This window comes from Sphaeramia orbicularis, chromosome 13 (assembly GCF_902148855.1).
Source record: "Sphaeramia orbicularis chromosome 13, fSphaOr1.1, whole genome shotgun sequence".
NCBI classification, from domain to species: Eukaryota; Metazoa; Chordata; class Actinopteri; order Kurtiformes; family Apogonidae; genus Sphaeramia; species Sphaeramia orbicularis.
Genome location: NC_043969.1, coordinates 52,857,610 through 52,883,600, shown reverse-complemented (window position 1 = coordinate 52,883,600; position 25,991 = coordinate 52,857,610). Strand labels below are relative to the sequence as shown.

The window sequence follows — 25,991 nt, the reverse complement described above, 5'->3', positions numbered from 1 at the left end:
CTGCAGAATGGTGCACATGCATTTGATGGAGGTTTGGGTATTTTATTTTTAGTATTTTTCAGGGCTCATACAGCTGAGGAGATGCTGCTGAGCAAATAAACACTGATTTTAACAAGGTACAACACACATGCATGTTTCATGACTAATTTATTATTTGCACAGATATGATAAGTGACAAAACAAGTTCCTCAGTGCAGTGTGTGTCTGCCACTTAATTTAATTAATATTGAAAAAATCATAATATTAATTTAAAATTATTATTACATACATGATTGAGTGTGCTATACATGAAAAGTCAAATTTGATACGACAGCCAAAATGTGCAGAGTCATTCTTATGGTTCTCTGAAGCAAGGTTCTAATAGTTTTGGATTTTTCATTCTAGTTTAGTTTTATTTAGTTTTTACTTTTTTTTCTCTAATTCAGTTTAATTTGTTTTTAGAGCAGGTTTGATAGTTTTTATTAGTTTTGTTATTTTGTAAATGCTTAGTTTTAGTTTAGTTGTAGTTTAGTTGTAGTTCAGTGGTCTCTTTTCTCTTCTTCTCTGTGGTCGTATTCAAATAAATCCCAGACAGGACTCTGCTGCTTTCTCCCAACTTTAGTCTCCATGTTTCCAGGTAGAGTGGGGACCAGAAGACGACTGGAAACCACAAGTGAACACAAGTGACGGACCCTTAAATATCATATGGTGCCAGCACAGAAAACTGCTTGAGGGAAATAAATCGATTTCGTATCAATCAGACGTTGACAAAGATGAAAATGAAGGGAATTTTGTCCATAATTTGTAAATATTTTAGTTCACAGGCATCAAACATGTGGCCTGGGGGCCAAATCCGGCCCACCGAAGGGTCCAATCCAGCCTGTGGGATGCATTTGTGAAATGCAAAAATTACACTGAAGATATTAACAGTCTATGGTGTAGAAATCATTTTAATTCAGGTTGAACATACAGACAGATACAGTCCAATTAGATTTCAAGTGGGTCAGAACCAGGAAAATATTATCATAATAAACTATAAATAATGACAACCCCAAATTTTCTCTTTATTATTTTTGGTGTAAAAAAGTAAAATTACATGAAAAGTTTACATTACCAAACTATACTTTTACAAAAAATGTGAACAACCTGAACAAATATGAACGAACGGAAATGCTATTTGACCCATATTCTGCCTGTTACTAAATGTTTTGTGCGATTGTAATTAGGGCTGAATGATATGGACAAAATTTCATATCTCGATTTTCATGCCAGATATCTTGATATCGATATGATACGATATGACTACAGGTTCGGTGAAAACCAAGCATTTTTCAGAAAAATACAAACATCATAATACAAAAGAATGTGGAAAGTGCAGTTTTATATAAAAGAACTCACTACCAGTCGTCAACATTAACATAAAGTACGAATAAGTGAAATTTGTTGTGACTTCCAGAGCTGTACATGCAGGGCGAGCGCGGGGGAAATCTATATCGTTTATATCGTTGCTTTATCGAAATGAATATCCTGAATGTTATATATATATGTTACATATCTAGATATCAATACAATAACGATATATCTTTCAGCCGGAACTGTAACCCACATGTGTAAATGATAAACTGATAAACCAAGGCAGAATATTCTTAAAATCGCACTTGTTTTTCTTGAGATAATTCACGTTGTTCATGTTATTCAGATTTTTAAGGAAACGATGTAGATGTAAACCTGACCATAATAAAATTGGACTTTTTTCACTGTTATTATTTTACTGGTTGGGCCCACTGCAGATCAAACTGAACTGAAATGAGTTTGACAGCCCTGGTTTAGTTAGTTTTGGAAGCACACAATACATGTTCAGGAGTTATGGTTTTTTTTCTTTTAATTATCGTTTTTATTTATTTCAGTTAACAAAACTGTTTTTTCAATTCTAGTTGTGGTCATTTCGTTAGTTTTCGTTAACGATAATAACCTTGCTCTGAAGTATGACAGATGGCACAACTCAGTGAAGGTTTTCCACCAGATGTTGAACAGAACATTACTATCACCCAAATACCACAGAAACTTGGGAAAGTTTCAACAGCAGAGCTAAACACTGACACCAAACATCTCCATTCCACTTTGTCCTTTTGCCAGGTCTGAAAGTGTTAATATACATGGGTGTCTGAGGAAACTGTTTGAGCAGAGGGAGCAGAGATGTTAGAGAGGCTGAATAAAAAGTGGAAGCAAGGAAAGTCAGAATTACTTCCTGAATGGGTCGGAATAACAACCCAGGTGCCAAAGTTAACAGGCACCACTGAGGGAACGCCACGGTGGACGGCAAACGCACACGAAATGAGAGTCCGAGCCAGATGACATTCTACTGCAGCCACGGGATGGAAGCGCCGGTACGAGCACACAAACCAAACACCAAACACCGTCTGCACCAAATAGACCAATGAAGCCACCTTCAAGCAAAGCATCCGGAAATACCAGAGTCCACTGGAAAAGAGGCAGGAATGGGAGGGGCTAAGAGGAAGGAGGAGCTAAGAGGAAGGAGGAGATGGAGGCAGAGACAGACGAAGGCAGAGACAGAGAGAGACAGAGACAAACAGAGAAAGACAGAGACAGACAGAGACAGGAGGAGCTAAGAGGAAGGAGGAGATGGAGGCAGAGGCAGAGACAGACAGAGAGAAAAAGAAAGAGACAAAGAACAGCAGACACAGACATAGGCAGAGACAGAAATAGAGACAGACAGAGAGAGAGAGAAAAAGACTGAGACACAGAGATGGAGGCAGAGACAGAAAGAGAGAGACAGAGACAGACAGTGTGAAAAAGAAAGAGAGACAGAGAGAGAAAAAGAAACAAAGAAATAGAGACAGACAGAGATGGACAGAGAGAGAAAAAGAAAAAGAAACAGAGACAGAAAGAGAGACAGAGAGAGAGAAAAAGAGACAGAGACGGACAGAGACACAGAGACAAAAACAGAGAGAGAAAAAGAAAAAGAAACAGAGAGACAGACAGACAGAGAGAGAAAAAGAAACAGAGACAGACAGAGACAGAGAAAAAGAAAAAGAAACAGACAGAAAGAGACAGACAGAGAAAAAGAAACAGAGACGGACAGAGACAGAGAAAAAGAAAAAGAAACAGACAGAAAGAGACAGACAGAGAAAAAGAAACAGAGACGGACAGAGACACAGAGACAAAAACAGAGAGAGAAAAAGAAAAAGAAACAGAGAGACAGACAGACAGTGTGAAAAAGAAAGAGAGACAGAGAGAGAAAAAGAAACAAAGAAATAGAGACAGACAGAGATGGACAGAGAGAGAAAAAGAAAAAGAAACAGAGACAGAAAGAGAGACAGAGAGAGAGAAAAAGAGACAGAGACGGACAGAGACACAGAGACAAAAACAGAGAGAGCAAAAGAAAAAGAAACAGAGAGACAGACAGACAGAGAGAGATAAAAAAGAAACAGAGACAGACAGAGACAGAGAAAAAGAAAAAAGAAAACAGACAGAAAGAGACAGACAGAGAAAAAGAAACAGAGACGGACAGAGACAGAGAAAAAGAAAAAGAAACAGACAGAAAGAGACAGACAGAGAAAAAGAAACAGAGACGGACAGAGACACAGAGACAAAACAGAGAGAGAAAAAGAAAAAGAAACAGAGAGACAGACAGACAGAGAGAGAAAAAGAAACAGAGACAGAGAGAGAAAAAGACACAGAGACAGAAAGAGAGACAGAGAGAGAGAAAAAGAGACAGAGACAGACAGAGACAGACAGAGAAAAAGAAACAGAGACGGACAGAGACACAGACACAAAAACAGAGAGAGAAAAAGAAAAAGAAACAGAGAGACAGACAGACAGAGAGAGAAAAAGAAACAGAGACAGACAGAGACAGAGAAAAAGAAAAAGAAACAGACAGAAAGAGACAGACAGAGAAAAAGAAACAGAGACGGACAGAGACACAGAGACAAAAACAGAGAGAGAAAAAGAAAAAGAAACAGAGAGACAGACAGACAGAGAGAGAAAAAGAAACAGAGACAGACAGAGACAGAGAAAAAGAAAAAGAAACAGACAGAAAGAGACAGACAGAGAAAAAGAAACAGAGACGGACAGAGACAGAGAAAAAGAAAAAGAAACAGACAGAAAGAGACAGACAGAGAAAAAGAAACAGAGACGGACAGAGACACAGAGACAAAAACAGAGAGAGAAAAAGAAAAAGAAACAGAGAGACAGACAGACAGAGAGAGAAAAAGAAACAGAGACAGAGAGAGAAAAAGACACAGAGACAAAAACAGAGAGAGAAAAAGAAAAAGAAACAGAGACAGACAAACACAAACACAGGTAGCTTTAAAAAAAAAACAGCAAAGATAAAACCATGCTCTGTCTTTTATGAACTGGTAGAAAAGGAGAGAACACAAACAGGCAGCAGGAGGAAGAAAATGTGAGGACAGTCTGTCCCAGAGTGAACGCTGCACAGCAGGTTGAACTGGAGCCACGCTGGGACCCAGATCCAGTCTGTGCAAAAAAACAATTCACATACTTAATTTCAGTGCAAAAAAAAAAATTCAGATACTTAATTTCTGTGCAAAAAAAATCAGTGCTAGATATTCAAAAGCTTCTATAATTCAAAATCTGATGAGACAGATTTACTTCCATAGTTCAGACCATTAACACCAGATAATTATGTAACAGTCATGGCAGATCTAAGTGGATTAAATGCACATTAATGCTGAAAATAAAGCTGGAGTTAAAGGTGAGCCCCCTGTAGTGTTCTTGGTCGGTTCATGGAGTCCGTAGCTCCGTTCCCGTCTTATTTTAGAACATCCTGCCTGCGTCGGTCACCACTAGAAGAATAGCTGTATCCTGTGCGTCTGCTTCCAAAGTCTTGATTAGATCTTAATGTGCTCTTGGTTGTGCTGAAAACTCCTGACCTTTAAAGTCTGGACACATTCTTATCCCTGTTTACACATTCCACCAAGAGATATGACAGGTTTGAACAATTGTTTTGCACCCGTCTCAACTAAGGGTGTTAGAAAATATCGGTTCTGCAAAATATCACAATATTTCATTTCACAATACTGTATCGATATTAAAAAGTACTGTATGGATATGTTTAGATATTTATTCAAATGCAGATATGGTGAAAGTTCATTTTTGTTTTTTACTTTTATTGTTTATATCTTATTTATCATTATTTAACGCTGTTTTATTAAATAACGTTAGTTCCTTTGTTGCAATTGCACAAAAATAATGTTATGTTGTTAGTTCTGAACTAATAGAATATGAACATTGATAAAGTGATTAGAATTAACTGGAAACATTTCATCTTTGAATATCTTTTATCATGGTTTCTGTCAAGTTTTATCATAGTACTCATACATCATGATTAGGGCTGTGAGAAAATATCGGTTCTGCAATATATTGCGATATTTCATTTCACAATACTGTATCGATATTAAAAAGTACCGTATCGATATTTTTAGATAATTATTCAAATGCAGATATTGTGGAGGTTGATTTTAGGTTTTTTTGTTTTTCTTTTTTGTTTGTATTTTATTTATCATTATTTAACACTGTTTTATTAAATAATGTTAGTTCCTTTGTTGCGATTGCACAAAAATAATGTTATGTTGTTAGTTGTGAACTAATAGAATGTGAACACTTGAACAGGATCTGAAACTGGAATGTCTGTAAAACAGAATTTCAGTTTGAACACAGTTTGAACATTTGCTGACAGAACATTAGATCCTGTTGGGATCAAATACAAATGTGTTTAGTATTTGGGCAGATTTCTGCTCTAAGTCAATTCTTCCAGGAAATAATCATTTAAAAAAGAAACAAGCTGCCAGAATATTACTGTTTTTTTCCTTTTTTTTTTTTTTTTTTTACAGTGAATTTTTTACAAAGAAATTTTGTGGTTGTCATTATTTCTGGGTTACTGTGTTGTTATTTTGACTGTAGATCACATTGGTCTGGATGTGGAACCTGGACTGTTCAGGTTCATTTATGCACTTTCATCCTGCAGGGCCGGAATGGAACCTTTGGCGGGGGGGCCATATTTGGCCCCCAGGACACATGTTTGACACCTGTGATATAGTGTATGGGTTGGGCAATAACGCTATGAGGATAACCATCTGAAACTGTTCATCATCTTCATGCTCCAAGGGTTTAAAGGAGTGAGCGGTGGCTGTGGAAGTAGATGACTGTACTAGTTAATGTTGAGAATGATGTGAGCTGGCAGAATCCTGCAGCCTGTCTGTCCAACTGTTGTTATCACTGAAGGACGGCCCCTTCTACTGACTGGCCTTTATTCGAGCCCAGCGGTGGAGCTGGTGCTATCCGTTAAAGCAGACAAAAGACACAGTGGCAGGCCTGCTGGTTAACGCACAAACACAAATCAACTACAGACACGTGACGTTACAGAGGAGGCCAGCGTGTGTTCCACGTCTGTGCAGTAACAAATAGGACTGGAAGAAAATATCAGTTCTGCAACATATCATGATACTTCATTTCACAATACTGTATCGATATTAAAATGTACTGTATCAATACTTTTAGGTATTTATTCAAAAGCAGATATTGTGAAGGTTCATTTTTGGTTTTTTGTTACTGTTTTTTGTTTATATTTTTGTTATTCTTATTTCACACTCTTTTATTCAGTAATGTTGGTTCCTTTGTTGGATTGAACTCAAATCCTGTTCTGATGTTAGTTGTGAACTAATAGAATCTGAACATTTGAACAGGATCTGAAACTGGAATGTCTGGAAAACAGAATTTCAGTTTGAACACAGTTTGAACATTTTGTGATAGAACATTAGATCCTGTTGGGATCAAATACAAATGTGTTTAGTATTTGTGCAGATTTCTGCTGGAATTCAATTCTTCAAGGAAATAATCATTTTAATCCTTTCATGCATCAATTATCAGAACCTTAATCAAGATTTTTTTTTTTTTTACTGAGTGTTTTTATTCCTCTTTAGGCATGAAAAAACCAATGTGACTGAATGTTTTCTTTTTAAGAACCTATTTTTCATGGGGTTACAAAAATGTCCAGTCAGCTGGACACCATGCATTTACTGACATACTGTGTGAAAACTATGAAATACATTTTTTAATGCTGTTAATCTGTTCTCACATTTTAACATTCTATAACCCCCTGAGACCCAGCAAAGCATTTTTGTCCTCTGTAGGGGACAAGAATTTTACAGTTTTATAAAAAAAAAAAATGCTGTCCACTGCAAAGGACATTCCATAAAAAATAAAATAAAAAAAAATAAAATATAAATATATATCTATATCTATATATATATCTATATCTATATATATCTATATATATCTAAATCTATATCTATACATATATATATATATATATATATATATATATATATATATATATATATATATATATATATATATATATATATATATATGAAAAAACTGTTGCATCATGCTGTTTCCAATCAAGACAATTATTAAATGTAAAAAAGTCAAAACTTTTCCTTTCCTGGGTCTCTTGCTATTACTCAGATATGCCAAATAAATGTTGTTTAAAAAACCCTGTTAATTACAGTCTAATAACCATTAGCAATTGATTCACACTCAAATAAGTTGCTGCAGATCAGGTTGATCAAGAACAGTAATGGTCTGAACTGCACTGTATGGGATGATGCATAAGCGTCCACTGTGTTGGCTGATATGGAACTGAAACAACAAAATCCATGAATGTACAAGAGAACAACTTTGAATAGCTGACCACTGGAGTGACCACTGTGCATGAAAGGGTTAAAAAATGAAACAAACAAAAAATTCCCTTTTTAACAGTATCATGATATATTGTGATATATGGTATCATGATCCTACTATTGTGATTTGTGTCATATCACCAGATTCTTGCCAGTACACAGCCCTAGTAACAAAGCCCCCTCTGGTGAACACTTCCTGTTGGCTTCATGGAAATCATTATAGCGACTGGTCACATGATCCAAATAAGTCTGTTCTGCAGAAACAGCAGAGTGGGATTTTCCACCAAACAGCCAGTGTGGACGCAGAGCTTCCACAGCCAGTCAGTGCCTCTGTCTGCTGTTCAGAAACTACGTGGGCTTACACAGAGTCCCTCCCTGCCTCCAAGAGCAGATGAATTCAATTGTGGTGAGAGGAGGAGATCTGAGTGGCTTTCATTCTCACTGTATCACATGGACCTTTGAACCAGAGCCAACGGAGGCAAACAAACACAGCCAAGCAGGCCCGCTGGAGGACATTCAGCTACTGTTAACGCAAGGGGGGGGGGGGGTTACACACATTTTCAATGGCTTTTATAACCTTTTGAAAATCCTACTTCACGTTTTTTCTGTATACTTCACCTCTCATTAAGACGCCGGCTGATAAAGCCTCTGCAAAAACACAGAAAAACAAAGCAACAACTAAGCATTCTGTTCAAATTGAACCTGTGTGATAAAAATATACAACCTGGTTAAGACCAAGGTTATTATCGTTAAGGAAAACTAACGAAATGACGAAAACTAGAATTGAAAAAACATTTCCGTTAACTGAAATAAATAAAAACTATAATTAAAAGAAAAAAAACATAACTGAAACTGTATTGTGTGTTTACAAAACTAACTAAAACAGATAAAAATTATGGATGAAATTCCCTTTGTTCTCGTCTTTGTCAATGTCGGATTGATACAAAAGCGATTTATTTCACTCAAGCCATTTTAGCTAGCAGCACCGTATGATATTTAACGGTCCGTCACTTCTCGTCACTTGTCGTTCAGAGTCCGAGACTAAAGTGGGGAAAAAGCAGCAGAGTCCTGTCTGGGATTTATTTGAATACGACGGAGAAGAAGAGAAAAGATACAAAAAAACTAAAACTAAACTAAAACTAAGCATTTAGAAAATAACAAAAACTAATAAAAAATTAGCAAACCTGCTGTAAAAATTAATTGAAACTAACTGAATTAGAGAAAAATAAAGCCAAAACTAAATAAAACTAAACTATAATGACAAATCCAAAACTATTAGAACCATGGTTAGGACTAGGGGTGGAAGAAAATATCGGTTCTGCAATATAATATTTCATTTCAAAATACTGTATCGATATTAAGAAGTACCGTATCGATTGTACTTTTAGGTGTTTATTCAAATGCAGATATTGTGGAGTTTCATTTTTGGTTTTTTGTTATTGTCTTTTGTTTATATTTTATTTATTATTATTTAACACTCTTTTATTAAATGATGTTCGTTCCTTTGTTGGGATCGCAGAAAAATCCTGTTCTGATGTTAGTTCTGAACCAATAGAATCTGAACATTTGAACAGGATCTGAAACTGGAATGTCCATAAAATATAATTTCAGTTTGAACACAGGAACATTTTGTGATTTAACATTAGATCCTGTTGGGATCAAATAAAAATGTGTTTAGTATTTATGCAGATTTCTGGTGTAATTCAATTCTTCAAGGAAATAATCATTTTAAAAAAAGAAACAAACAAAAATTGCCTTTTTAACAGAATCATGTTATATCATGATATATTGTATCATGATCCTAGTATTGTGATTTGTATCATATTGCCAGATTCTTGCCAATACACAGCCCTAATCATGACACAGTAAGTTAGTGGTTCCGACCTTTTTTAATTTACTCCTGACCCCATTTTAACATGACAAATTTCTGTCATATTAGCTAAAACAATATTTTTATCAACAACTATTCACATGAATGCATGTTGGAAGTTCAGGACAAATTTTGACCCAATTCAGTAATGTGATTTATATCGTATCGCCAGATTCTTGCCGATACACAGCTCTAGTTAGGACACCATTTGTGTGGTGATTATCTGTGGCACGAGGCCGTACTTTCATTACTGAGCTTAATTTCACTGTCACAGTATGGGAAGATGAACAGCCTGCACGGTCCCATCAGTAAGTATGCGTGACAGCACCTTTGACATAGTAACAAAAAAAAGCTCAAATAGCGCACAAGTCATGGACATGCAAAAAAACAGGCCATATGGTGTGTGGATGGGGGGCTGCCACACCCATCACACCCATGGCCTTCTGCACAGCTCCAGCAAAGAATGTAGAAGCCCTGAGGTGGTCCAGCTGACAGTTAGAAGGTCCAAGGCAAAGGGCTTTTGTCGAACACTGGCAAGACCAGACAGAAGGAGGAGAGAAATGTGAGAGGCAGTCGTATAAAAAAACCCTCTAACAAACATGGAGGAGATTTACAGCACTGTTATGAAGAAGAAACTACACTGCAGTTCCTTCAAAGGGCTGATGTGTACATGTCCAGAAGGAGGACACCACAAAGCAAAAGCACATGGACCCAAGCTTCATTCATCCATCACATTTTTATTTATATAGTGACACATCATAACTGAAGGTATCTCATGACACTTTCCATTTAGAGCTGATCCAAACCAGACTCTAAAGCCAATGCACTAGGGCTGGGTATCATGGCCAGTTTCCTTAATCGATTCGATTCATAAGGTTCTGAATCAATTAATTGCGATTCCATTCAGTATTAATTGATTGATTCAGATTCATTTAGTGATACCAAAGTACAATTTTGAGTTGTAACTTGATTATCTGACTACTGCAGCCATGCAACACAGAATTAATACTGATATTAGAAAGGAAATAAATCTGACATTTCATCAGTAAACAGATGAATCTGCTCTGAAGTAATGAACACAAACATGTCCATGTTTCTCCAGTGGCTCAGATCAGACTTCTTCTTCTTCTTCATCTTTCTTCTGTTTTATTCCTGCTGTTTCCAGTCTTAAGGCTCATTACTGTCACCCTGGGGCACTGACACCAGTTTGGCCCCTGAAACAGACTCATGTTGGGCCCTTGGTACAACAAACTCACTGGAGGGGGAGGGTGGGCGGAGCTTCGTGATTTCCGTTTTACTATTCCTCTAACTCCGCCCTCAGCCACAGGTCATCCAAGTTAATATTTCTAAAACAACTGGCTTCCATGACCCGCCTCCGCCGGACAGTTCCTCCGCACTGTAGGTTCCAGTTTGAGGCCTGGAGGACCTCCTACTGAGGGGTTTTCCCCACCCTTCCTCCCCCTGAGGGGTTTTCCCCGCCCCTCCTCCCACTGAGGGCTTTTCCCCACCCCTCCTCCCACTGAGGGCTTTTCCCCACCCCTCCTCTGCGTTCCTCCCGCGCCAGAACTGTTGCGAGCACGACCAAGACAGTCTCCACGAGGGCAACAGAGCTGGCCGTGTTTCCACGTCGGCGGTTTCCGGGTCATTTACTCGCGGTCCTGCTCTGAAAAATCGATCTCATCCACATTAATCAATTGCGCAAAATTTAAAAGAAATCAATTCAACATTGATCAAATCGATTTTTTTACCCAGCCCTACAATTCACAGACACCAACCGAATCCTTCAGGAGTAAACACTTGGTGACAGTGGAAGGAAAAGCATCCTTATTGCATAACTAAGTCAGTTATGTTAGTCCTTGGATTGTGATTTGTATCGTATCACCAGGTTTTTGCCAATACACAGCCCTACTGTCAGTGGAGTTAAACAGCTATCACACTTTAAACTCTGACAGAAGCCATTTTAGTCATTTTATATGATTTTATTTTTCCTTTTTTTTCTTTTTTTAAATATTAGCAGAACCAATAGGGTCTTTTAGTTTGCATTGGTATCTATTGATTATTTATTGTTGATTATTTAAATGCATTTACTCGGAGTTGCTTTTCATAACCCTGTATTTGTGCACTGATTTATTTATGTTTGTCACATTGCACTTTGGATGTGGGCTGATGTCTGTGGTAAGCTGCAGATGAATTGCCTGTATGGGATAAATAAAGTTTTCTGAATCAGTGTTTTAGGATGTTTATAGTGAGTTAATTTGACTGTTCCCTGATGTTCAACTCTTACAGTTTAACAATAAAGGTCATAGTCAAACTGAAAAAACATCCTTAAACATCCTTCCTCCATTACATAAAGGCTGATTTATTCATATAATGACTTTTTTTTTGTACTCCTTCAGATGTTGATGTCATACTTGTAGCTATACGGGTGTTGCCATTGACAACTGATGCTAAATGACTGTGACATTAACGATTTAGGTGTAGCTACATTCGGGACATTTTCCACTGGGTCACTGAAACATATTTTGGAAAAGGACAGAGGCGTTGAAGCACTTTATTTTCCATTAAACACCACAGCTGTGGAGCACAAAGGTTAACTATTGAACACAAACTCTGAACACAACCCGTTTGGACACATAACCATCCATTCATTGATTATCTATACCTGCTGGTCATGTGATCTTTGAATGTGGAAGCTACGCACAGCAAGGCCAACGGATTCCAACCTTTAGAGCACTACACCGAGACGTAACGATACAGACGGGAAAAGTCCTTCTGTAATATGGAAACAGGCGACGGTTCATCAAACCATGAGCTGGACTGACAAAAACACAGCACAAAACAGAAAGAGCGAAGCACGAGGAATTATCTGCACGCACTGTGTAATATGTTATGTTTCCAATACAGATTAGGAATCTTAGTTGTTGTGTAATGCAGAAAAAGAAGCAGGGCTATTTAGTCTAAGAGAATAAATATATATATATGTGTGTGGGTGATTTATTCATCGCTGTACTCCAACAAAGCATAATGAGCAATAAAATATGAGAAGGGTATCCATTAATGAAGAATAAAAAATATTAATATAGACTGGAGAGAAATATGAAGTGGTGTTTCCTATAGCTCCTTCTTATTAGAATAATTTGAGACTGGTTTGGAGTCACTGGGTCACATGACTGAGAAGCTATTGAAGAAAAACAGACATTTTTTGTAAAAAATTATGAATAATATTCATTAAAAAAATATTAATATAGACTGGAGAGAAATATTAAGTGGTGTTTCCGCTCCTGTATTGTGGTCAGTGGTTTGGAAAAAAACATGAAATCAAAAACTTTACTGAAGTAAAAATACAAAAAAAAAATGTGCTTTCATGCATCAAACCTAAAAGTATTCATTATATACAAGAGCACCTTTAAAAACTGTTTGTTCTGGTTTATTCTGTATCATTACTCACATGTAATGTAACTAATTCCCCAGTGAATGTCCGCAACAGTTGTTAAATCAATGAAAAAGCCAAATATTGAGAGGCTGAAAGGGTCTTGGTATAAATGTGCGACAGTGACAGATGACGGCCTAAATCAACTACTGCTGTTCAGAAGAAAAGGTCACAGTCAACACAGACATAAACACTGAGTGTGTGCGAGGCCGTAGGTTTGATTTGGACGTTGGTGTGAACACAAAAGTGCTCCAAGGCAGCACTCCTGAAAGATGATGTTTTTTTGCATTTGCAATCCTAATTTCATGTCATGTAGAGCTGATCAAATGAGCAAACAATCAAAGTCAGAAAAAAATCAGTAATTAACATGTTTATAAAGTATATCTGAATATTTAAAGACAATACAAGAATTTAACCCTTTCATGCACAAATTATGAGAACCTTAATCAAGATTTTTTTCCCTGAGTGTTTTCATTTCTCTTTAATTATGAAAAAAACAATGTGATTGAAAAATGTCTTATGAAAATAAATAAAATAAATAAATAAATAAATGTTAAAAAATACATTAAAAAAAAATTAGAAAATAATAATTCATATGAACCTATTTTTCATGAAGTTGCAAAAATGTCCACTCAGCTGGACACCACGCATGCAATTTTTGAAGCAATGAAACCTGTATTTACTGATAAACTGTGTGAAAACTAATGGGGGACTCAGGGGAGATCTACACAATGTTACCAATTCATGTCAGAAAAGATATGTAATGTGTTAAAACTTTAATAAAGATATGTGTAAAAAAAAATCCATGAATATATGAGAACAGCTGTAGAATAGCTGTCCACTGTGGTGACCAGTACACATGAGAGGGTTAATGCATTCTGCAAAGTTGTTCTCATGACAAACAAATGCATTATTATTGAACCTCATCTGTGAATTTACAGCCTCTCCTCCTTCTTCTCCTCCTTCTTCTCCTCCTTCTCCTCCTCCTCCTTCTCCTCCTCCTCCTCTCTACTCTCTGTCTCCTGACATAAATATGTTGGTTCATGACATATGAACAGATTGTGGACACACTGTTCATACAGTTTGATGGTACAGTTACTGCCTGAGCAAAAAAGGCTTTGACTTTCAATTAACACATGTAATTTATTCCCCAAAAATATGGATAAAATCACATCTACAATCACATTTACAATCTGAGGTTTCATTGTATTTTCCCCACAAATTTTCTTTGTGTGTTTTTTAAACAGTTGCTCTCTTCCATAGAAATACATGAAAATAAGTAAAATAACTTTTAAAAAGTGTGTCTGTTTGGCATTAACTATGGTCTTTTATTCAATATCTGTGTTGAGCCTCTACAGTTCTATACCCTGAATGAATGAATGAATGAATGAATGAATGAATGAATGAAATCTTAATTTCGAACATGTCGACAGTGAAATCAAAACAAAAATCAACCAGTAAACTATAAGTACTGGTACATAAATGATTGATAAGCAAACAAACAACTAACTAAATAAATAAATAAATAAATAATAGTAAATAAATACATAATAATGATAATAATAATAATAATAATAATAATAATAATAATAATAATAAAAGAATATCACACGTCCTTTTTCCCATATACACTAATATGATAATACCCATTTACACCTTTTCCTACCAGACATTAATCAAATCTAACCCTTGAACTAACTCACACTGTGACTCCTACAGAAGTGTCGTATATCCAGTTTTCTTTTCGCTGACATCCTTTACATCCTAATTACCGAGCACACACGCACAGGTGCACGCATGAATGCCCACAAACACACATGTCCGTATGTACATGTAAATGACTCCACTCATGTTCAGATCCGTCTGTCTGATGTGACCCAGACAGAACAAATACAAACAGACTGAAAACCTACGTCAGCGCTCCAACTAGCAGGTTCCTTTAACAAGTAGATTGAGTGACAGCGGGGACGGCCAATCACATGTACGTTAGCAAAACCAAAGAGCTAATCGGAAAACGATATTTACATTAGAGGCGGGACTTCTAGCAGAGACCGGCTGTTAACCCTCTGTGTGCCAGAATCACTGACTAAACACTACAGACAGCAGTTGGACTGATAGGGACTACACAGAAGTGGATGGGTACTGGTAGGGACGGGTCCCTAGAGTCCATACACAATTCCACGCCCCTGAGTGTGTGTGTGTGTGTGTGTGTGTGTGTGTGTGTGTGTGTGTGTGCACCTAAACAGAGGGTCAGTGTTGGGGGGGTGGGGTAAGGGGTGGGTGGGGGTGTGCTTACATGTCGTGGCTCCCGGCGCAGACCCTCACTGTTCCTCAGCCAACAGCGGCTCAGCTCGCTCAGCTCCAGAATGGGCTGCACCTTCAGGCACACGGTGTCGCCCGACTGCCGGATCATCTCCACGATCTCGTCGCGGCTCTTGTTCTCCACGTTGCGCCCGTTTATCTCCACCAGCCTGTCTCCCGGCACCAGCCCCAGCACCAGGTCTTTGGTGCCGGCGCCGGGCTCGGCGAAGTGGACCACGCGTCGGTACACCCCTCCGTCGGGGCTGCGGTCCAGCATGGTGGTCCGACGCAGAGAAAAGCCAAAGTCGCCGGTGTTGCGCCGCTGCAGCTCCAGCACACGTGTTTCTGGAGCGCTGGGCGCCACGACGGGGGGGAGCTGCAGCTGCGCGGGGAAGGTCTTGTCCACCACCTCGGGGATGCAGACTGTTTTGGCGGCGGGCTCGGCGGCTCCGGCCTGCTGCTGCTGCTGCTTTAGGCTGTGTTTACGGAGCATGCTGAACACTTTGCTCTCCACCTGCGGAGACGGAGCGGCCGAGTTCTGGCCCGAAGGGGTGGAGCCCTCGGAGGGGCTCTCCTCTTTGCTCCTCTGGGAAAAGGAGAAGCGCTTCATCATCTGGCCCACCTGTGAGGAGTTCTGCTTGGCCAGGGACCCGAAGTGGGCCACCCTGTCCCGCACCGAGCCGCGGTGGGGGTCCTGAGCTCCGCCCGACTCGGCCTTCAGGTCGTCGGTGGAGCTGGCGGCGCTCAGCTGCTCGTCCAGGACCACGCTGCTTCTGTTGCTCAGGCCGTCCGATTCGATGTCGGTCAGGGTGAGCTCGTTGCTGCTGGCCACTTTAATGGGAATGGGGTTGGAGATCTCCAGTTTGTTCTTGGACTCGCGCTTGGCCTCCCTCTTCAGGTTGAAGAAGCCTCGCCTCATGCTCATCTCCTCCAGGCTGCGGAGCTCGGCCGCAGACATCCTCTCCTTTTTATCCTTCTTCTCCTTCCTGCTCCCTTCCCTCTCCTTATCCTTTTTCATCAGATTAAACATGTTGGAGAGCTCGGCGCCGCGCGTCCCTACAATGTGGCTCTGTTTCCGACACAGTTACGAGTCCAGGTGACTGGTCAGGTGCTTTTTCAGCGACCGACAGGGACAAATCCCCTGAGGAACCAAACAGAGACAGCAAAACACGCATTAAGAATCATTAAACACACAAACAACTCAACATGTAGCACAGGGCTGTCAAACTCACTGAAGGTCACTTCCACATTCAGCTAAATTAGATCTGCAGTGGGCCGAACCACTAAAATAATAACAGAATAATCTAGAAATAATGTCAACTCCAAACTTTTCTCTATGTTTTAGAGTGAAAAAAGTTAATTTACATTGACATTAACATGAACAAACTGAAAAAATAAGTGTAAATAACAATATTCTGCCTCAGTTTATCATTTACACATGTTCATTATAACTGACAGATCACAGTGGATCTAAAAACACACAAAACATTTAAGTCAGACAGAATAGTGTTAAAATTGTACTGACTTCTCTTAAGACGTTTCAGGTTATTCATATTTTTTACTAAATTATACGTTGTTTTAGTGTAAATACATGAAAATATTTACATTTAGAAAGAGAAACATTTGGAGTTGTCATTACTAATATGTTATTCTGATAGTATTTGACTGAATCCTGCCCACGTGAATGTGAATCGGTCTGAATGTGGAACCTGAACTAAAAGGATTTTATATACATATATATATACATATACATACATAATTTTAGTGTAATTTTTGCATTTCACAAATTCATCCAAAGGGGCTGGACTGTACCCTTTGGTGGGCCAGACTTGGCCCCAGGCCGCATGTTTGACACCTGTGCTGTAGATAAATAACTCTTTCTGTTTATATGACCATGAGATTTATTCATTTTATTCATAATGTGATTTTCCAAATCAAACACACGTGTTCAAATGCATTGTTTAGAGAAAACAGTAGGTTTGAAGTTCAACGCTCGTTTACAACCATACAAAACACACGGACAGGAAGACTAATATATCGGACAAGCTCAAATGAATGTTTGGCATTTTGGTTGGATAAACACCAGAGTCACCAGCTGACTGAACAGTGATGGAAGCATAATAATAATTAACAATGGAAGGCGGTGCATAAAACTGACAACACTCGCATCAAGCACAACAGCAGTTTCAGATTTGTATCCATCCATGTCTGTTCATGTATCAGAGGCTGTTCAAGGGAACATTAACATCTAGACCAGTGCTTTTCAACCTTGGGGTCGGGACCCTACAAAATGACAAAAACTAGAATTGTAAAAACATTTTTGTTAACTGAAATAAATAAAAAATAGAATTAAAAGACAAAAAACGATAACTAACTGAAACTGTATTGTGTGTTTACAAAACTAACTAAAACGGATAAAAACCATGGATAAAATTCCCTTCATTTTCGTCTTTGTCAACATCGGATTGATACAAAAGCGATTTATTTCGCTCTAGCAATTTTCTGTGCTGTCACCATCCGACACTTTTTGCTCCGTCACTTGTGTTCACTTGTGGTTTCCAGTCGTCTTCTGGTCCCCACTCTACCTGGAAACATGGAGACTAAAGCAGCAGAGTCCTGTCTGGGATTGATTTGAATAGGAGCACAGAGAAGAAGAGAAAAGAGACCACTGAACTACAACTGAACTACAACTGAACTACAACTGAACTACAACTAAGCATTTAGAAAATAACAAAAAAACAATAAAAATTAGCAAACCTGCTCTAAAAACTAATTAAAACGAACTGAATTAGAGAAAAAAAAGTCAAAACTAAATAGAACTAAACTAGAATGAAAAATCCAAAACGATTATAGCCTTGCTTCAGAGAACCATAAGAATGACTCTGCACATTTTGGCTGTCATATCAAATTGGACTTTTCATGTATAGTACACTCAACTGTGTATGCAATAATAATTTTAAATCAATATTATCATTTTTTCAATATTAATTAAATTAAGTAGCAGACACACACTGCAATGAGGAACTTGTTATGCCACTTATATCTGTGGGAAGAATACATTAGTCTTAAAACATGCACATTTTAGAGATGTTTGCAATCAGGTTCCGGTTTTGCTGCACATGTCAGCCTTCTGACAATTACAATGACTTATGTGTTTGTTGAAGTTAAATATATGGAGGAGTCAGGGCGCTTGGGCAGGTCTTGAAAGTCTTAAAAAGAATGGATTTTTGAAAGGCTGTTTTCCAGACCTTGAAAAATCTGGAATTTTGTTTGAAAGTCTTAATAAAGTGAGGAAAAAAAGTTAAAAGTAAATAAAACTAAACTAGAATGAAAAACCCAAAACTCGTAGAACCTTGCTGCAGACAGATGCTCAGCACATCCTCCTGTCTGGTTTTCATTAACAGCTGAATGACACGCACAGTGGAGTCCCAAAACACAGCCCTCTACTGCGAATGATGGCATGAGCAACACTGAGCCTGTTCCAGTCATGTGGACAACCCTCCGAGTCACAGAGCTCTGAAACACAGCCACCAGTCTGAGCTCTCAACTGATGTGACGGTGCAGGGAGGGAAACTAATGACAGCTGTTTAGAGAGAAGGCATCTGTTGGATTTGGTTACAGGATGCACTAACTGCAATTACAAAGTATATAAACTAAGGATGTAACGATTACCGGTATAACGATAAACTGCGGTAAAAGTCCAGACAGTTAGTATTACCGTTTAAATTCTAATTATCATGATAACCGTGTTTGATTACCGCACTTTGAAAACTCACAGTACTGCACATTTCCTGGACAAGCATCTATCTATCTATGCATTTAGTGTTTCTATTACAACTACTATTATTGCTTTTATTATTGTTCATTTCGTTTTACTCTATATTATTGAAAGAAATGATGTTTATAGATACACTGTAAAAAAAAGATTAAAAAAAAAAAAGTAAAAAAATTGTATTATTCCATCAGCTGGGGTGCCAAAAGAATACTGTAAAATAACGGAAAATAACCATCTCATAACAATACGGTAATTTTCCATAATTAAAATAAATTTTTTTGCCCAAACTTTACATGAGATTTTGCTTTTTTTTTTTTTTTTTTTTTTTTTTTTTTACTTTTTAATGTTTAATAAAGAATATTTTCATGTATTAAATATTACCGCACTTTGAAAACTCACAGTACTGTTCATTTCCTGGAGAAGCAGCATCTATCTATCTATCTGTGAAAAAGAAACTAAAACAACTCAAAGTTGATCTGTAAAATGGTCAGACAGTGTCCATAAGGTTCCATCTTTAATGTGCATTTGAATGTTTGATGTTTACATGTTAATATTGGAATGTTTCTGCAACAGAAAGTACATTGTGCCTATTATTTTATTTGTTTATTTTTTAAATTTATATTACATTTATTCTTATTTCACACTCTTTTATTCAATAATATTCGTTCCTTTGTTTGGATTGAACTCAAACCCTGTTCTGATGTTAGTTGTGAACTAACAGAATGTGAACATTTGAACAGGATCTGAAACTGGAATGTCTGGAAAACCGAATTTCAGTTTGAACACAGTTTGAACATTTGGTGATAGAACATTAGATCCTGTTGGGATCAAATACAAATGCGTTTAGTATTTGTGCAGATTTCTGGTGTAATTCCATTCTTCCAGGAAATAATGTTTTAAAAAAGAAACAAAATCAATAAAAAAATTGCCTTTTTAACAGTATCATGATATATCGTGATCCTAGTGTTGTGATTTGTATCATATTTTTGTTTTGTTTTTTCAAAATACAACTTGGTTACATTATTTCAGTGTGTGTATCAGTATAAATACCGCGATAATAATGATAACTCTGATAATTTTGGTCACAATAACTGTGATATGAAATTTTCATATCGTGACATTCCTAATATACACATGCTTCTAGTTGGTTTACTTGTTTCGGAGCCTGTCGAAATCACATTCAGCAGCAGTTTGGATGGAGCCGTTGGTTTTGGGAATGCGCTGCAGACATTTTCACTTGTCAAACACACACAGTGAACGGAGTTGAACGACTTTAAGTCACTTAAAAGACGCAGTGTGTAACTGTATTATCTGTGAAAACACAAGCACTGGATCAGGATCATCTCGCAGCAGATCCTCAGTATTCCATGACTCCGAACACTGCATGAAACTCAGACTCTGTTACAGAATAACCTGCACATGGCCTTAAAGCGCAAATTCATCATTAGTCGATACTTGAACTTTTCAGCCTGCGAACACTGTAAACACAGCAAAACTAACCTTACTGAAGTCAAAGACTGTAGAGGGAACTGTGCACAGCCTTGAACACCCAAACAGCCCCTGTCTGACAGCTCTTGTTCAGTCATTTATCTGCAGCCCATGGCCAGGGACCAGATGGTTTTTGTTTTTTTGCGTCTGCTCCCTTCACATTAAAGCTGAACTAGGTGACATTCTATAAGTGCCTTCAGTTTGAGCCCCTCTGCATTTACTGCTGAGGTTCAAACAGGACAACACCTTACAAACTGACGTAGACAAAGCAACATTTAGCCACTCAATGTCAAGTCCAACACATGTTGTGCCCAGTTCTACGCCCTGCTGAAAACTGCACCCCCCCCCTTCTGAAGTCAGCCATGATGAGGACAATGTGCACCACATTCACTTCAGTTCATTTTCACTGTTCAGTTTTCTCTTTTTTTTACTGTAGGTATGAAATTAATTGTGAATTATTCATCCTCTGAACACCATCATAACTGCATAGCAAATAATTAATAATATTGTAAGACACTACAGTTAAGTTTTTTATCTGTTTAATATTAACCCTTTCATGCACAGTGGTCACTCCAGTGGTCACTCCAGTGGTCAGTTCTTCTCCAGCTGTTCTCTTGTATATTCATGGGTTTGGTTGTTTTAGTTCCATATCAGCCAACACAGTGGACACTCATGCACCATCCCATAATAACACACTGACATTCAGACCAGTACTGTAACTGTGCTGTTCTAGATCAACCTGACCTGCACTGACATGTTTGAGTGGAAATCAGTTGCTTGTTATTGTCATTAGATTGCAATGAACAACAAAAAGTTGAGGTTTTTTGCATATTATCTCCATAAATTGAGTAATAACTAGTATTAGAGGATGTTCAAATGTGACAAAACATCCAATTAACAATGTTACAAATAAAAATTGTGTATGTATGTGTGTGTGTATGTATATATATACATATATATATATATATATATATATATATAAAAACATATAAACACAAGGAATGTAACACTGACCAGTATAACACTAAACTGCGGTAAAATTGCAGACGGTTACTATTATTGTTTGAATTCTAATTCTCATGATAACCGTGTTTGATTACTGCACTTTTCTGGAGAAAACGCCTATGTAAAGATCTGCTTTTATGTCAAATATTTGAGTATAGTTTTAATTTATTAAAATTTTGATTTCTATACCTAATATTTGGAACCAATATTCACTTTTACAGTCTTTGAAAAGGTTCATTAAACATCTGTGTGTTATTTATGCAATAAAGTATATACATTTTTCAAATCGGATTTGATTTTTTTGTGTGTTTTCTGGCCTTTTATGTTGACATATTAGGTTAAAGTGAAAAAAATAATAGACAGATAATATAGATGAAGTTGTGCTGAAAAAACAGATCCCAAACATGTGTATAGTAAACATTTGTTTCTATAGTATATAAAGGCCAAATCAAAAGGACTGAAAAACAGACAGAATAGACTCAGACCACTAAGGGTTAATATTGGAATGTTTCTGACACAGAAGGGACATTGTGCTGATTATATTTATTTATTTATCTATTTTTCAAAATACAACTTGGTTAAATTATTTCAGTGTGTGTATCAGTACTTTTTGAACATTTTGAGCAAAATTTCAACAATACCGCAATAATAATGATAATCATGATAATTTTGGTCACAATAACCATGATATGAAATTTTCATATTGTTACATCCCATATATAGATATATATATATATATATATATATTTATATTTCATAGTTTTCACACAGTATACCAGTGAATACAAGTTTCTTTGCTTCAAAAATTAAACACATGGTGTCCGGCTGAGTGGACATTTTTGCAACTCCATGAAAAATAGGTTCATAAAAAAATGTTTCAGTCACATTGAGTTTTTTTTTCATGCCTAAAAAGGAATAAAAACACTCAGGAAAAAAATCTCGATTAAGGTTCTCATAATTCATGTATGAAAGGGTTAAAGCACAGGGGTCAAACATGCGTCCTGGGGGCCAAATCTGGCCCACCAAAGGGTCCAGTCCGGCCCTGGGATGAATTTGTGAAATGCAAACATTACATTAAAATATGAACAATCCTTTTAGTCCAGGTTCCACATTCAGACCAGTGGGTCAGACCAGTCAAATACTATCATAACATTTAAATAATGACAACTCCAAATGTTTCTCTGTAAATATAAATATTTTCATGTATTTACAGTAAAACAAAGTATAGTTTTGTAAAAAATGTGAATAACTTGAACAAATATGAACAACCTGAAATGTCTTAAGAGAAGTCAGTACAATGTTAACACTATTCTGTCTGTTATTAAATGTTCTGTGTGTTTGTAGATCCACTGTGATCTGTACGTTCTAATGCACATGTGGAAATGATAAACTGAGGCAGAATAGTGTTTATACCAGTTAATAGTTTGTTCATGTTATTCACATCTTCTGAAAGGATAGTTTGTAAACCTGATCATGATGCAAATGTACTTTTTTCGCTGTAAAACACAGAACAGTTTGGAGTTGACATTATGTCTATGTTCTTCTGTTATTTTCCTGCTGGTCCACTGCAGAGCAGACTGAACTGACTGTGGAGCTGAACTAACAGCAGTTTGACAGTCCTGATGTAAGGTACACAACACTTTCAAACCTGACATCTTCCACAGAAAACACCCCAAACATACCCCAGTAAAAGCAGATGGTGCCTAAAGTCCACCATCCTGGTCTGGTCTGGTCTGGGGGGCAGTCTGTGCAGGAACAGTCCACAGGACCAAAAGCATGACAGGGCTAAACTAGGAGTAGCTTTTCGGCTACATTAGCTAGCAGGGGCTCCTGTTTGGAGGTGGGGGGGCATTCCCTAATGTTAAATATGATCCTTCCATCTCAGCTCACATGTAAACGGCACCGCGGCACAATGTAACACCAGTTCATTGACCGTTTCGCAGAACTTTTCCCAGTAATCCGGTTAGCTAGCTAGCTTAATTGGCTCCAGTCACAGCCTCAGTTTGGGTTTTCTGGTCCAAGCCAAACCCTGGACCAACAAACTGGGACTGTGTGGAGGACCCAGCCGGACCCGGACCGTCCGAGTCCACAGGCCGAACCCCGGACCACATGACCCCCCACACCCACCCGACACAAGCAGAAAGCTGGGACAGATACTCACTGTTGTCCGGTAGAGCAGACGGAGCACCGCTGGTGTGTGTGTATATGTGTGTGTGTGTGTGTGTATATGTGTGTGTGTGTGTGTGTGTGTGTGTGTGTGTGTGCAGTATGGGTGCAGCTCGGCTGGTGTAGAAGAACAGCAGCAGCAGAATGAAGGGAAAGGAGGAGGACAAAGAGATGGAGGCAGGACCACTGGAGACCCCTGGTGGACAGGAAGAGACACTGCAGCACAGCTGGTCTGTGGGGGTCCACCTGAGGCACCAAGGATGAAGAGGTACACATGTTTACCTCCGCCAAGGAGGTTATGTTTGTGCCAGGGTTTGTCTGTCTGTCTGTCTGTCCGTTAGTGTGCAACATAACTCAAAAAGTTATGGACAGATTTGGATGAAATTTTCAGGGTTTGTTGGAAATGGGATAAGGAAGAAATGATTAAATTTTGGTGGTGATCGGGGGGGGGGGCCCACGGGGGGGGGGGGGGGGGTGCAGACCAGAAAATTTCATCCAAATCTGTCCATAACTTTTTGAGTTATGTTGCACACTAACGGACAGACAAACAGACAGACAGACAAACAAACCCTGGCAAAAACATAACCTCCTTGGCGGGGGGGGGGGGGCACTGATCAGCCTTGGCGGAGGTCTGCGCTCTCCGAGTGCTTCTAGTTTAGTTGGATTTACACTAGTCAACATTTGCTCGGGATCAGGACTATAACTTTGCTCTATTCAGGGGTGTAATTCTGGAAACTTGACAGTTTACTTTCCCAGTGGAGTACAGCCTGTGGATGCAGATGGTGTCCACACACATTAGTGACATCACACCGTATGTGTTTCAGAACATTCTGAGTGGTTTCAGTGAAAACTAAATTGGAAGAGTAATTGTTGTGAACTCTAATTTCTAGGGTTGTATCACCCTTTTGCCTGAAAGTGCAATAAAAAATTTATGTTTTTTTACCTTTTGGTCCATTTTTCTTTACATAACTAGCCAAAGTACACACATAATATATGAAGTCACCCAAAATATTATACATCAATTATTGTGCAAATATAAAACTGATCCCTAGCAAATGTTGACTAGTATACTTTGGACTTTTTTCCTCTAATTCAGTTCATTTTAATTTGTTTTTAGAGCAGGTTTGATAGTTTTTATTAGTTTTCATTTTTTTCTAAATGCTTAGTTTTAGTTGAGTTTTAGTTTTTTTATTTTAAAAAATGTCCTTTTTTTTATAGTGATATAGATATAGTGATTTTTAGTGACAGCAAGACAATGTGGACAGAAAAACAACAACACATAATCAAAGAGAAACTCATTCATTCATTCATTCATTTTCTGAACCCGCTTTATCCTCACTAGGGTCACGGGGGTCGCTTGGAGCCTATCCCAGCTACATAGGGGCGAATCAAAGAGAAACTCAAACAAATAAACAAACAAACAAACAAACCAAAAACAACAACGACAGAGTATTGACAAACAACAATAGCGTCATATTACAATGAAAAAGATCATAAATGTAAAGAGCAACTAAACAGTATAGCTTGGTTAGGGGTGACAGGGAAAGGGGGGAGAGGGGGGTGTGAATGAAAGTGAGAAAGAGAGAGGTGGGATCAAGGGGGAAAATAATAACTGTTGTAATAATACAAAAATATAACAATAAGAGCAGTAGTCTAATTTGCTAGTATTATTGTGGCAGCAGTAGCAGCGGAGGCAGTCACAATACGAGTTCAATAATTTAAAATTTGTAATAATGTATTTGTATCAGTTACTATCTGTTTTGAGTTTAAATCAATCAATTTAAATTAATATGTCTATGAGGTGAGGGGGGGGAGTGGAGCCCAGCACACAAATTTCCATTTTTTAAAAGAAGAATCAAGGAAGGTATGAATATAGTTGAATTCAGAGACAAAAAATTCAGATACTTAATTTCAGTGCAAAAAAATTCAGTGCTAGAAATACAATGGCTTTTGTAATTCAAAATCTGATGAGACAGATTTACTTCTATATAAAAGCCATTGAATTTCTAGCACTGAATTTTTTTGCATTGAAATTAAGTATCTGAATTTTTTGTCTCTGAATTCAACTGTATTCATGCATTTAGAATAAAAAAAAAATCCAACGCAAAAAAATCCACATGCAAAAATTCAGCTGCAAAAAAATTCAGATGCAAAAAATTCAGATCACACATCCACACTGACCGTCTTCCTGCATCGGTGTCACATGACTAACTTAACGTAACTCGATTGGCTGGCTGTTGGTTCAATAGAATT

General features: G+C 37.8%; 1 protein-coding gene across 1 annotated transcript in view; it reads right to left on the bottom strand.

Annotated features, from left to right (window-relative positions):
• Nucleotides 1-23,826, bottom strand: part of LOC115431221 (unconventional myosin-XVIIIa-like) — a 339,665-nt gene extending 315,839 nt beyond the window's left edge. Inside the window, exons 1-2 of the mRNA XM_030151449.1 lie at nt 23,734-23,826; nt 15,300-16,445 (exon numbers count right to left, since the gene is read on the bottom strand). Coding sequence (XP_030007309.1) covers nt 15,300-16,334 — 1,035 coding nt within the window. The 5' untranslated portion in view covers nt 16,335-16,445; nt 23,734-23,826. The remainder of the gene's footprint in view (nt 1-15,299; nt 16,446-23,733) is intronic.
• Between the last annotated feature and the right edge of the window lie 2,165 nt (nt 23,827-25,991).